Below are 14,527 nucleotides of genomic sequence, written 5' to 3'. Positions count from 1 at the left end.
GCAGTGCTCTGATACACTGGCCTTGATCCTGACCCATCAACCCTGTCCTATTTCCTCACATCTTTATGAGTCAATCACTGTAAATTGATACTTTTTCCATGCCTTATTGATAGTCTTGTGATTCGTTCCTTCAGTGTATCATGCATGAGTCACGCATGCCCATCTTGATTTCCGAACTTACCCTGAAATGTAACTTTTATGGTCCGTATATCGGTTCTGCATACATTCAAAATTAACAGGGTACGCTGATCATTCTTACATTCTTGAGCTCCTTCCTGTGCAAACTAATAGCAAGCCAGTCAAGACGAGAAAATAATCTACCAGCTATGCCTTAACCATAAATGAAACTACCATTCTCAACCTTAAACACTTCCGCAGTTAAAATGCTAAATTACTCATTCAGTTATTAAAGTGATGATTTTTCAAAAACCTGAGATTTACCAAGCACACAAGTAATAAAAACTGTTAAAATGTGATCAAACATATTTCTGTGATGACGGGAAGCAAATATTGCAAAGACATTCAAATGGAATTAAACAGAATTGCCATTTTTTGGAACAATACACTCTCCACCATTAAAAAAAAAAAAACCGAACATGTAGATGTGATCGGGTGATTGGTGAAGGACTGTTCCAGCATTCATTCCAAGTGCCTTTTTGGCACGAGGGATGTACAGAACACCTGATTGCAAATTTACACAGAACGTAATTATCCTCATGGAATAATCATTCAGAACATAAAACTCATGCACCCTCAGGGTTTGAGAGGTGACGTGAGGTGTTCTGAGCAAATACAAAAGTCTTTCTGAAAAAACCAGCGTGTGGATCATCGAAAAAGCATCGATTACATTATTTAACTAGAACAACACTCGGCAGAGTGCATACCTCCGCCACACAATGCCTGATCCACGAGAATACATCGGGCCCAATAACTTTTTGAAATATCATGCTATATATCGTTTTTGGCCCTATATCTCAATGGTGAAGAATCACTTTAAAAAAAAAAAAAATTATCGTACCTGGATCCGGATCTTCACCAAAATTGAATCCATTTGTCCTTGTCACACACACACACACACACACACACACACACACACACACACACACACACACACACACACACACACACACACACACACACACACACACACACCTGTCCACCAAGTTTCGTCTGAATTCATCCACAACTTTTTGAGATATTGTGATATCTATCGGTTTCGCCCTTTCTCTTAATGGTGAATAATCGCTTTTTTTAAATTTCGGATTCAGATCTTCACCAAAATCGAATCACTTCGTCCTTGTCACACATACAACATGTCCACCAAGTTTCGTCTGAATTCATCGACAACTTTTTGAGATATCGTGCTATATATCGCTTTTGGCTCGATCTCTCGATGGTGAAGAATCACTTTTAAAATCCTAGTTGTCAGATCCGGATCCGGATCTTCACCAAAATCTAATCAATTCGTCCTTGTCACACACACAACCTCCCAAACAAATTTCATCTGAATCTGTCCACAACCTTTTGAGATAATCTGCATACAAATAGACAAACAAACAGACAAACAGGGGTTAAAACCTCACCTTCCACAATGCCCAGTCTGTCAGAAAATGATTGGAATCGAATCATTGGACACCTTCTCTCTCTCTATCGAGTGCAGCCTGTGGCTGCTGGTTGGATCATTGGTTGGGATACGGCTATGCCGCTGATGCAGTGTCCCCCTTACCAGTACACCGGTGCTCATTTTGCCGACCTCGGAAGGATGACAGGCTGAGTCAACCTCCTGGTGTATTTTAATTCAGCGGTCCAACGGGGCTTGAACTCAGGACCCGAGGATCCCAAGCTGCCACCCTAACCACTAAGCCAACACCATGCTTATTGGACACCTTCAGGCAGGGTCTTCGATTGGCCATGTTGCAAGGCTTTTTAACATGAGGAGAGGAACTGTTTATGACCTCAGAAGATGTTATCAAGCCACCGGATCAACAAGAGACATGCCAAGAAGTGGTCGTCCCAGGAAAACGACTCCAACTCAAGATCGATATATCCGCACGACCCATCTATGCAATCGTTTTCAAACTGCCCAGAGTACTGCAAACACACTCCCTGGACCTTGATGCGGTGATTGCTGTCGGAGGTGAACATACCCCAAATTGAGATTGTTACTTCCACGGATCTCTATGTGAGAACATTCGCCACAACACAACATTTTGTCATAAGGTCACAATGAAATGGACATGTAAATATTCAGTACTTATCTCTGTCAGAGATTTAAACCTCATCTGTGTCACATATGAAGTCGCAGAAATAAATCGCATCAACACCAATCAAGTGTTCAGTTTTTTTAATGGCAGAGAGCATACATTAACTACTGAGACTAGTGGTGTGCTATTCCTCACCCACTCCTCCCGGGCCCCTCCCTCCACCTACACACCCCCAGTCCATGCTTACATAATAAATAGCCAATAATGCTTGAAGAAGAAGACACACCACCACATTCTTAAAGGCAAATAGGGATGGGTGATATACCAGCAATAACTGTATCCATTGATAACTTCAAAAAATATTTACCATTTCTCTGGAATCGTGCAAGACACTTGCATTACATATCGAAGGTAATTGTTTGCAATCGTGCAGCACACACAGCTTTAAATTGCTGAATAGATCACACATCACATCTTCGAATCAACCAACCTTGCATATCGAGTTCAAGGTGAAGTGTAATTTGGTATGCTTGACAAATTATATTACAGGGATTATGCATTGTTGTACCACCACCATTGTCTTTCTCTCCAGGGACAAGTTTATGAATATCCCTCCACTTGATCCTGCCAAAATTTCATTCTTTAAAACAGTGAAGGAGATCACAGGTAAGAGTTTCTCCTCAGTCAAGCAAAACGAGTGTGGTTACCGAACAGCCTTTTTTATTTATTAATTCTGGCATGAACTCATTCATATATATATATATATATATATATATATATATATATATATATATATATATATATATATATATATATATATATATATATATATATATATATATATATATATACAATTAAGCCCAAAATTATTCATACCCTATGAAAAATCTGAGAGTTTTGCATTTATCTCATCCCTACAAGCTGGAGTGGTGGAACTTTCACTTCACCCAAGGACATTCAGTTGGCATGTACAAATCCATATATATTTTGGCTCAACATTATTAGCATAACAATAGAAATGTTAAGATTTCTGTTTTTATGCCTGTCCAAAATTATTCATACCCCATACCAAATCTCAGAATTGACGCCAATGTTTGTGATAATGCACATGCTTTTGATATTCCTAAGATTCTTTATAATGTTTTGCAATTATTCCAAGATGTGTGCATACAATGTGGTCTATTGAATGTACAGTGAGGAATGTTATAGAACAACACTCTGCTTTTAGACTATAAATTAAGGGGAGCTGATGCAATCATTCTCAGGTCATTGTCAGCATGGCGAAGAAGAAAGAAGTCAGTGAGGACCTTCGGTTGTGCATTGTGAATGCTCACAAGGAGGGGAAAGGCTACACAGCTATTGTGAAGCAGTTCCGAGTGCCAGTTGCCACCATACAAAGCATAATTAGGACGTACAAGGAGTTACACACTGTAAAAAACATTGAAGTACGTGGTCGGAAGCCAAAGGTGTCGCCTCGTCTGGCAAGAAAAGTATGGCGAGAGGCCAACAACAATCCACGGATCACTATTAAGGCTCTCTTGACCAACCTTGGCGAGTCTGGGACCAAGATATCAAGGTAGACACTCCAGTGGACGTTGCACAAGAGGGGGGGGGGGGTCTCCATGGACGCCGACCAAGAAAGACTCCACTCCTCCATCCCAGGCTCAGAAAGTCTCGTCTAGCCTTTGCAAAATCTCACCTGGACAAAGATTCAAGCTTTTGGTCCTCAGTTCTGTGGTCGGATGAGACAAAAATGGAGCTTTTCAGGCACAGAGATGTTGCTTGCATTTGGCGAAAGAAGGGTGAAGCATACAACCCTAAGAACACAGTCCTGACCGTCAAGCATGGAGACGGGAGCATAATGCTTTGGGGATGTTTCTCAGCCGGTGGGCCCGGCAATCTCGTCAAAGTGGATGGCATCATGAAAAAGGAGCAGCACATCAAGATCCTTGAGGAAAACATCAAACAGTCCGCAGAAAAACTTCACCTCGGGGAGCATCGGACGTATCAGCAGGACAACGATCCAAAACCCACTGCCAAGTCAGTCAATAAATGGTTCCAGGATAATGATGTAGACGTTCTCGAGTGGCCAAGCCAAAGTCCGGACCTCAACCCAATCGAGAATCTGTGGAGGGTGCTCAAGACCTGAGTGATGGCAAGGAAGCCTTCCAACCTCAAAGACCTGGAGACCTTCGCGAAGGAAGAGTGGGCCAAAATCCCTGTAGAGACATGCAAAAACCTTGTGAGCAAGTATAAAAACCGTTTGGAGGCTGTAATCACAAACAGAGGCTTTTCCATTGATTACTGAATGTGACTTTGAATTGATCTAAGCAAGGGTATGAATTATTCTGGACATGACATTTTTTTGTAAATCTATCAATAAAATACCCCCGAAACAATGTATTTCTTGAAATGTCTCTTGCAGTGATTCTTTCAGCTGTTTGTCATATTCTTATGTAACTTAAGCCAGAAGAAACTTATTCCTCAAATAACACCATTCAAAATACTCCAAATTTGGTAAGGGTATGAATAATTTTGGGCTTAACTATATATATATATATATATATATATATATATATATATATATATATATATATATATATATATATATATATATATATATATATATATATATATATATATATGTAGTGGTTATCTATTCTGAAATGTTACTGCTGGATATTTTTGTAAATGTCGTAAAGGTATACCAGGTAATATCTGGCAATAATGTAGTGGCATCATGTGCACAGGTTACCTCATGGTGCAGTCCTGGCCACCTAACGTTACAGACCTCAGCGTGTTTGAAAACCTCGTGACCATTCGAGGCAGGTCCTTGCGCAAGTGAGTCTGACTCGTTTTATTCTCTCGTTGTTTTTTTGTAACCCCTAGAATAATACACAGGCCTCAGCACATACACCACCCCATTCCTTACCTCACTTCGTATTCGTTCATTTCACAATATTACCCATAGGCCTGTCGTCCTCAAAGCAATAATATACATATTTTATCATACCTTTGGACCAGTACCCTGGCTAACTTTCTTTGTTCGTTTGCAAACTTTGCGATGGCTTCATGAATCTCTATTAGATAGCACGCTCTGCAATTGTCTCAACTTACAAGGGCGATCGTTCAGTCTGCAACTGCTTTTTATCCTGCCAGTAGTGTTTGCTATCCTTCCAACCACAGCTGCAACTCGAGGGGGAGCACTCGGTAGAGTGCAAAACCTCCGCCGCCAATACTGCTTGGTCACTCAAGTGAACCTGATATCCTATTCATTCAATTTGACGTCAACAGTGCTCACAGAGTTATAGTTTGCAACTTTCCCTTTTACTTTTAACTTTTACATACTCAATTCATTCGTCATAACTAGATTCCTTGTGACAGAGATTGATTTTACGTGGGTATATCCACCTGAAGTTCCAAAATCAGCCGCAATGATAATTTTGGCATGTTTTTTTTTGTTGGAAATCACTTATAACATGTAGAAATGCCGCAACAAAAAAAATCGAAATTTTGTTGAAAGAAAAGTTGCAAAATTGTTTTTTTTTTCTCTAACAATTTTTTTTTTGGGGGGGGGGGGGTTGTAAATCACTTAAAACATGTAGAAATACAAAAACAAAAATTCAAATATTTTTTCAAAATGGCCATCATAGCGGCCATATTGGACTTTGGACTAAGTCCAAAATCTAATGGCATGATCCTTGGATCATACCTAATCCCCCCACCAAGTTTCGTCAAAATCCTCGAGGAGTTTTTCCGTAATACTGTTCACAAACAAACAAACAAACAAACAAACAGACAGGGGTGAAAACAGTAACCTCCGTCCATCTTCGATGGCAGAGGTTAACAATTGGATTAGATGCTGATTTGCCTACAAATCTTTCATCTTGTCTGCAGGATGTGTTTGTATATTCTTGTGTTTTTCTCCAACATTGTAAAAAATAGTCTATTTCAGAATCATCAGATTATATGAATAACTTTTCTTCATTAATTAGCCTTGCTTCCTGTGTAATTAGTCTATGTGTGACTCTGTAAGCAGGCCAACTTTAACACAGCACCCCCTGGGGTCTACTTTAACACTGGGTCGCCAAGTGGCCGTAAGCACGGTTCTATAAAGTTATCCAATTAAAGTATATATATATAAAAAACACATTGTCGATATAATTTAATTTGAAGATGATGTACCTTGGCTGTAGATTATGTCAAAGTTATCCAACGTTCGTTCTTTAGGATGCTTTTGCCCACACTTCCCATGTTTTGAGGAATTCTGCAAGGACTAACGGCTGACTTACACGTCCAACTGGCCTTAAGTACGATTTGACAAACTTGTCTAATTCAACCATAACATTTATATGTCTAGTTTAACCTTAAGTTGATTTTTTTTTTTACCTTGATTGGTTCGGGACTATGTTCAGGTTCGAGACTTTGAATGCTGTTTTATCATTTGTGAAGTTTGTTCACCCTGTGTCGGTGCATGTTTCTGCATGCTGTCATCAAAGATCATGATTTTTCTTTTCTCTACTCATTATACAAGAGGTTTGTCTCCTTGGAACTGGATAATTTCATGTGACATATTTCAATTTAATTTGACATGTTTCTGACATATTTTACATTATATGTATTGATGTGGGAATTTGTTGGATAATTTATTAGGCTCACACATTTCCCAAGGAAAACAAAAGGTATTGTAATGGTGTTGTGTGTCAGTCAGTGAGTGTGTGTGTGTTTGTGTGCATTGGTTCTCATAATCTACTTTTTTCTATATACCCTGGCATCATGGTTAGCCTCTGCATTGTTAAATGCTTTGTTTCTTTGACCGGTTCATAATAAAACTGAATTCAATGCTGAAACTGAAACTGAAATAAAACTGAAGACTTCAACTGTTCTTAACTACAGTACTTGTATTTTTCTTCAATTTGCCTCTTTTTTAACTTCAATCATTGTTGCTCTTCCCCAATTGGTATCTCCACAACCTAGTGGTCATTCACTCCAGATCATCGGCCTTCAGCATGTGACATCACTCGGTTTACGCTCCCTTCATGAATTCAGCGCTGGAGATGTGTACTTGCACGACAATTCACGCCTTTGCTACTTCCACTCAGTCGCATGGCACCGTCTCTTCACCACCCGCCATCAGGCTGCAAACTTCTCGGCTGCACGCAGTCTCACAAACTGCAGTGAGTTCTTTTCCCAGGATTGGAATTGAGAGGTGAAGGAGCTTGGAAAAGGAAATGGCATACTTAAAGTTTCATCGGGTTGAGCTTTTTTAAAATTTAGCTGTTCACCAATATCTTTTGTGCATCAGGAATTGTGACTATCTAAAGATTTTCTGCATTGAGTCATTCTTAGTTTTATTTGACGATTTCTCGAGGGGTCTGTAATGGAGAAAAATTTCAGCCTGACGTCAATTTCATGATATTTTATCACAGATGAAGGGATATTCCATCCATTGCAGATGAATATCCTTGGATTCTCAATCTAACCCATTGTTCTTTATGTGCTCATTCTGATTTCAGAAGAAAACGGCTTTCTGTGTGACCGAATGTGTTCAAGGGATGGATGCTGGGGGCCTGGTCCGACCCAGTGCCTAACTTGTCTACACATTCGGCGTGGCCAGGAGTGTGTCCCCTCGTGCTATATCGATAGCGGGTGTGTAGCAATATTTGAATCACTGTTGTTATAACGATCATAGGAAAACACTAATCAAAAGATTATTTTTCAAATGCTCTGAAAAATAAAAATTATCCACATTATACATAAATTTAAAGTGACCAGACTTGGTAGTGTAATGGTTTGAGAATTGTCTCGGAGTCTGGGAGGTTGGTGGTTTTGACCGTGATGGACTCATATCAAAGACTTTCTTTAAAAAAGCCTAAGGTGGAGTATGTGCTGCTTGCTTGCCATGCAGCATTTTAAAAAGGGTGGAGTATGGACAAACAACCATAAGTTGGCAATCATTGCACATGCTTTGATGGGCTGAAGAGTCTCCTCCTGCTTTTAAGTTCCAATGAGGGGAACATATATTAATATTGTTGGTGCTCGTGAAAGAAAATGGGAATAAATCCAATAATATTTCTCACAGACATAATTATAATGAATACAGATTGTCAGTTATTGCTACTTGTCTGCCATACTTGAACCCTGATATCTCCTTTGAGTATTCCTCAAATAAGTGTTTTGATCACATTACTCACTGCAATACAATCATCCAGGCAATGTATCAAGGATACCCAGGAGGTAAAAGCATGTGTGGATCACTCCTACGGTGACAAATGTTGAGGTGGCAGTGCTGTAAAAGCCAAATCATTGATGCACCAGAGATACTTTCTGAGTCAGAGGCAGTGCATGGCATGCTGTTCACCCAATGGCTAACACCCACACAAGTTGGAGATATATATATATATATATATATATATATATATATATATAATTTTTTTTTGAAGTTTTTGTTTGTCTGTTTGTCTGCACATGCTAATCTCCTGAACAGTGAAAGATAGGAGGAAACCATTGGAACAAAAAATGTCAGGATGGGCCCCGGGAAGGTGATAGGCTAGGTGGCGAGGCCCCTCGGCTGGTGGGCGTGGGGGGGATTTTAGACGGTAGTTTATATTTAATGGGATTTTATGGCCGCGGCCACTGTTGAAGTTGATTATGATGGCCACAGCCGTAAAGTCCCATTAAATATAAACTACTGTCTAAACCCCCCCCCCCCTCCAGCCTCGCGGCCACGCCACCTCGCCTATAACCTTCCCGGGGCCTGTCCCGACATTTTTGGTTTCAGAGGTGTTTTTTTGTTTCCCCCTCACCAACCCCCTTAGGCTATGACTGCCGTGGCCCAATAGGGAACTGATACTGGGCTCATGTCAGACCTATGTACAGAAGATTAAATTCATTCAAAAAGGTACCGGGCAATGCCGGGTGCATTCACCTCGTTCATATATATATATATATATATATATATATATATATATATATATATATATATATATATATATATATATATATATATATGTATATGTATATGTATGTATGTATATGTATGTATATGTATGTATATGTATGTATATGTATGTATATGTATGTATATGTATGTATGTATATGTATATATGTATGTATGTATATGTATATATGTATATATGTATATGTATATATATATATATATATATATATATATATATATATATATATATATATATATATGTATATATATATATATAAATGTATCTGTAAATGTTTTTGGTTTTTTTGTATAAGATTGGGGTGGTTGCGATGAAACATTTTTAAAGAAGAAGGCGCTTCCAAATAAAAGTAAAACTATATCTACTCTACTAATTTCACTAATAAGCAAGAACAGACTCAGTTTCAGGCAACGTTTCACCAGCTTCACAGCCGGCTTCCTCAGGTCAATAGAGGAAGGAAGCCGGCTGAGGAAGCTGGCTGTTTATTGGCCTGAGGAAACCTTCTTCTTTAAATATATATATATATATATATATATATATATATATATATATATATATATATGTCTGTGTGTGTGTGTGTGTGTGTGTGTGTGTGTGTCCTCCATAACTCCAAAACCATGAAACCTCACAGCCTGAAACATTGCATGCATGCCAAGAAAACTCCAAGGAAGTGCATGACTGATAATTGGATGTTTGGGTAAATTAAAACACCCTTTTTGAAGATAATTTGCGGCCTTATTTAATTATATCCTTTATCAGACGCCATAAAGCCTGGTGTTGGCTTAGTGGTTAGGGTGGCGGCTTGGGATCCTTGGGTTCTGAGTTCAAGCCCCGTTGGCCGCTGAATTAAAATACACCAGGAGGTTGACTCAGCCTGTCATCCTTCCGAGGTCGGCAAAATGAGCACCAGTGTACTGGTAAGGGGGACACTGCATCAGCGGCATAGCCGCGTTCCAACCAATGATGCAACCAACCAATGGTGCAACCCAGGAGGCAAAAGCATGTGTGGATCACTCCTACGGTGACAAATGTTGAGGTGGCAGTGCTGTAAAAGCACTGCCACAGGCTGCACAGCCACAGGCTGCACTCAATAGAGAGAGAGATCAGATGCCATTTTCGGGACCTCCACTCTTTGATGAAAGGAGGGAAACCACGGGGTAACATTCCCAGGTCAGATTGCGGGAGAGTGTGTCGGAGTGGTGCTTTAGTGTCGTACACCAGACGGCGGTCTCCTTGGGTTAACCTGAGCCGGTCCCTTCAGGTGGGTGACTGGAATGTCCAATCCCAAAGAGAGGATGATCACTTGTCTCTGTTATTATCTGAGCTCAAGCGTTTCAACATCAGTATTGCAACACTCTGTGAGGTTCAGAGACCAGATAGTGGCGAGATCATGGCAGGTGGTTACACCTACTATTGGCCTGGTCGGTCTGATGGTCACCGTACCAAATGGGTTGCTATAGCTGTGTCCAACAAGCTGATTCCAATGGTAAATGAGTAAATGAGCATATTATGAGACAAAGGATTCGTCACTCCTTGGGTGTCGTTTCTATGGTCTCTGTAGTTGCTCTGACTGAGGTGAGTGATCTCACCATGAACGATGCATTCTATTCTACACTCGAGTCTATGGTTGATCAGTGCCCCAGGCGAGATACTCTTCTAGTCTTGGGGGATTTCAATGCATCAACTGGACCTGATAGGGATGGTTATGAGACGTGTGTTGGTCCCCATGGGTCAGGAAGTATGTGTAGTGTCGTGGTAGGGGTGCTTAGAAGGCAGACACGAGCGGAGGAACAGTCGAGCCTCGCTTTGTTGCACCAGCGGGAGCGCGAACGTACTTTGCCCGCAGCTCTCCTTTATTACATACTCAATGCACTCACGAGCCGCGGCGACTACGGCACCCACTACAACGCCTCAGGCGGCGCGCACTCCTTATATCCCTGGCAGACACGATGATCACGCCGACCACTCCCCCCACCATCATGCCCTGCCCCGCAGGCCCGCAGGCTACACCACACTCCTCCCTCCTAAAACCATGATTATTAAATGATCACCATCATAATAAGCATTAGCAGCACAAAATACCACGGTATCAAAGCAGACAAGGTACAAAAAAGAAAAAGCATAGTATAAAAGCACATCACATCATATAACGTGTCGATGCAAGCGAGTGGAGCTGCAACGGCCAGGTTCCGAAGACTGAGTTGCACCATGAACCTACAAAACCCTGACCGCGTTACCGATATGAAGCAGCAAGGTGAGAAGCACAGCAGCACTACGCAGCAAAAACGCCCCCAGGCGGCTCATGCTTACATGCCCTCCGGTGAGGTTGCGGCGACCTCCCGAGCAAACCTCCCCCGGCACCATCAAACGCCTCCGGCCGACAAGGCGGCACATCTCCCCCAGCCAGCCCGGAAGCAGATAAACATTCCGAGGCTGGAAGCTCGCTGTCTGGAAGCCGTGGCGCCAACGCCAGGCCCGACTGACCTTGGGTGGGGGCGCTGAACAGCGCCGTTGGCTGAACGCAACTAATGCCCCATAACAACCCACGCACCACAATCAGTTGAGATTCCAACGCACATCCAAACGGCCTCGAGAGAGAACAGAGAGCTGCGCCCCAGGTGCCAGGCACGTCTGACCTTGCCGAAACCAGAGGTGGGGGTAATGCTGAACAGCGCACCAGCCCTGGCTCCGAGTCGATCTCCGAGATCCACACGGCAATTAGACGGTAGCCATTCCATACAAACCACCCCTTAAACTCAGGCTTTCCATAAATCACTAAGAACATCATTTGTGCCATTGCAAACTCCTTTTTCCATACAGCGCGTTTCCCCAATGAAATGCCTGCACATGACCCAGTAACCACCCGCGGCCCGGGGCAACGGGAGGCCAACAAAACCTCTTTATTTGCCACCATCGCTCCCAAAGCCTCCACATCACATTGATCATAATGCAAATCCCATCGATTGATCTCAGCAAAACCTAATCTCACACAGGAACCGTCGGCATTTATCTCAATACCATTCAACCGCATCACTTGAGCAATTAAAAACAAACACGCAATGAACAGCAGCCAATAAACCACATCACGTGTCCATCTCCCGGCTGTCGTCTCGACGTTGCGAACCGTGACTTTTTTGAACGCGACGGGCTCGCTGCAACTCCCCGTTGAAACTGCCCGAACAACACAGGCGCGCCTTGCACCATGAGCGCAGCCGAAGCGCGAGAGCTCAGCACGAGAGCTAGCACGGCTCCCGTTGCTCCCGAACCGCACATCACCGTTGCAGGCAGCAACGAACGGCCGCTCCCGTTGCATCGATGCGGCTCTCGCCGCCAGAACCTCGCCCTCGGAACTCGAAGAAAGCATCGAAGGGAGCACCGGCGCACCTGGAGGTACGAACTGGAGATCCAGCCCGAGGTGCGTCAACCAGTCCCGACCCAAAAGGGCGGGCCCCTCCCCTCGCACCACAAACACCGAGAGTAGGGCGCTTCGACCCCGGTAGAACACCGAGACGTCGGCCACCGCAAGCGGTGCAATCGCTTCGCCGGTGTACGTGCACAGCGACAAGGTCGTCTCGACCAGGCGAAGATCACGAGCCGCCCGCTCGCCCAAGACCGACACTGCAGCCCCGGTGTCCATGCAAAACACGGTCGGCTCGCCATTCACTTCGTCCTCCACCGGCATCGGTCCTGTCACCACCGGACCAACCGAAACCAGGCTCCACACGGGCAGCATCAGTGCCCCGGTCACCTCAACCTCCCCTGCCATTGATCTTGTCACCTCCGGACCAATTGAAGGCAGGTCTAACATCAGCAGTAACTCCCGTTCCGGGTCGCCGGGATCTCTGTGCCCAGGCTGCAGAACTCGACCCGGGGCGTTACCGTGTACGCCATGCACCGAACACCGTACTGGCAATAGGTCTCGACCCGGGACGGAAGGATCGCTTCGCACACCGCCATCTATGACTGTTATGATGGGCGATGACTCTCGGCACACACACCGTAGACGTCCCCGAGTGCTCAGACCACCGTCCGAGTGATTGCATGGCAACGCTCGTCCACGACCCGCGCCGCAGACCGTGCGCGCGGCCGTGCGCGCCTGGAACATCGCGCTGACCTCCGGATTATCTGCTGCACACCGACCATCGAGACCCCGGACATTCCTCAGAGCTTGCGCGACGTCCAACGCCACGTCCGAGCTGAACTGCGTGTCCTCGTTCTTTAGCCGTGACCTTGCAGAAATCATCCCCCAGATTCGTCGTGCCTCAATTAAACGAACTCCGAGTGCGGCCGTTGTCCACTCGACGTGACCGAAGTCGACTCCGCCGAAGGCGGGCACGCGTCCGTGCGCCGTGCCCCGACTTCCTGTCATGCCTGAGCTGGCCGCGCTGGCGAGCCTCCTGGCTCCGGAGCCTGCGCGCGCGGCGAGCGAATGTGCGATACGCTCTTCGCGATGCATACTCCTCCGGAACCTCAAACCGCCCGGGGTGCGCTGAGTTACTCGCTGCCGATCCGAACCCAAACACCCTGCACACGCCGATCCGAACATCCTCGTCGCCAACTGTAGTGTCGTGGTAGGGGTGCTTAGAAGGCAGACACGAGCGGAGGAACAGTCGAGCCCGGCTTTGTTGCACCAGCGGGAGCGTGGGCGTACTTTGCCCGCAGCTCTCCTTTATTACGTACTCAATGCACTCACGAGCCGCGGCGACTACGGCACCCACGACAACGCCTCAGGCGGCGCGCACTCCTTATATCCCTGGCAGACACGATGATCACGCCGACCACTCCCCCCACCATCATGCCCTGCCCCGCAGGCCCGCAGGCTACACCACAGTATGAACCAGAATAGCACTAAGTTCCTTGACTTTGCAAGAATTATGGACTTAGGGTGGCTGGTTCATGGTTTCAGCACCCACAAGCTCATCGCTGGACGTGGTTTTCCAATGCTGGTCGTGTGGCAAACGAGATTGACCATGTGCTCGTTGTTGGGTGCTAGAGGATGATCCAGAACTGCAGGGTCTTACTGGAGTGCTCAGTTCCTCAATACTGACCACCGGCTTGGAGCAACTCCGAAGTTACAGCTTAAATCCGGAAGAATGGTACCATCCCAGGCTCGGCTGGATGTTGGCAAGCTCAAGGATGAGAGAGCAGCTGAAGAGTTTGTGAACAGTCTGAGTGGGGATTTGGGGGTCTGAGTGCTTTCTGGAATCCCATAGAGCTGTGGAGTGCCTTCAAGACCACCATCCTTGCTGTTGCCGTTTGATGCATTGGAACTCACCGTCGGGTGAAGAAGAATTTGGTCTCTCAAGGGGCACTGGATACCATTGACCAGAGTTGCAGGGCCAGGCTTAATGGCAGAGCTGAGC

The 14,527-nt window shown here is 44.5% G+C and overlaps 1 protein-coding gene across 6 annotated transcripts in view; it reads left to right on the top strand.

The window, feature by feature from the left end:
• LOC147014258 (receptor tyrosine-protein kinase erbB-4-like) overlaps positions 1-14,527 on the top strand; it is a 504,201-nt gene that overhangs the window by 429,463 nt on the left and 60,211 nt on the right. For all 6 annotated transcript variants that reach the window (XM_085852070.1, XM_085852071.1, XM_085852069.1 and 3 more), the window contains 4 exons: positions 2,797-2,870; positions 4,955-5,045; positions 7,182-7,381; positions 7,721-7,853. In XM_085852070.1, the coding sequence (XP_085708196.1) occupies positions 2,797-2,870; positions 4,955-5,045; positions 7,182-7,381; positions 7,721-7,853 (498 nt within the window). The remainder of the gene's footprint in view (positions 1-2,796; positions 2,871-4,954; positions 5,046-7,181; positions 7,382-7,720; positions 7,854-14,527) is intronic.

The sequence above is a fragment of the Eptatretus burgeri genome, chromosome 13 (genome assembly GCF_056783735.1).
Source record: "Eptatretus burgeri isolate ZD-2024b chromosome 13, Ebu_testis_v1, whole genome shotgun sequence".
Classification (NCBI taxonomy): Eukaryota; Metazoa; Chordata; class Myxini; order Myxiniformes; family Myxinidae; genus Eptatretus; species Eptatretus burgeri.
The sequence above is the reverse complement of the archived record's forward strand: the minus strand, read 5'-3'. Positions and strand labels throughout refer to the sequence as shown.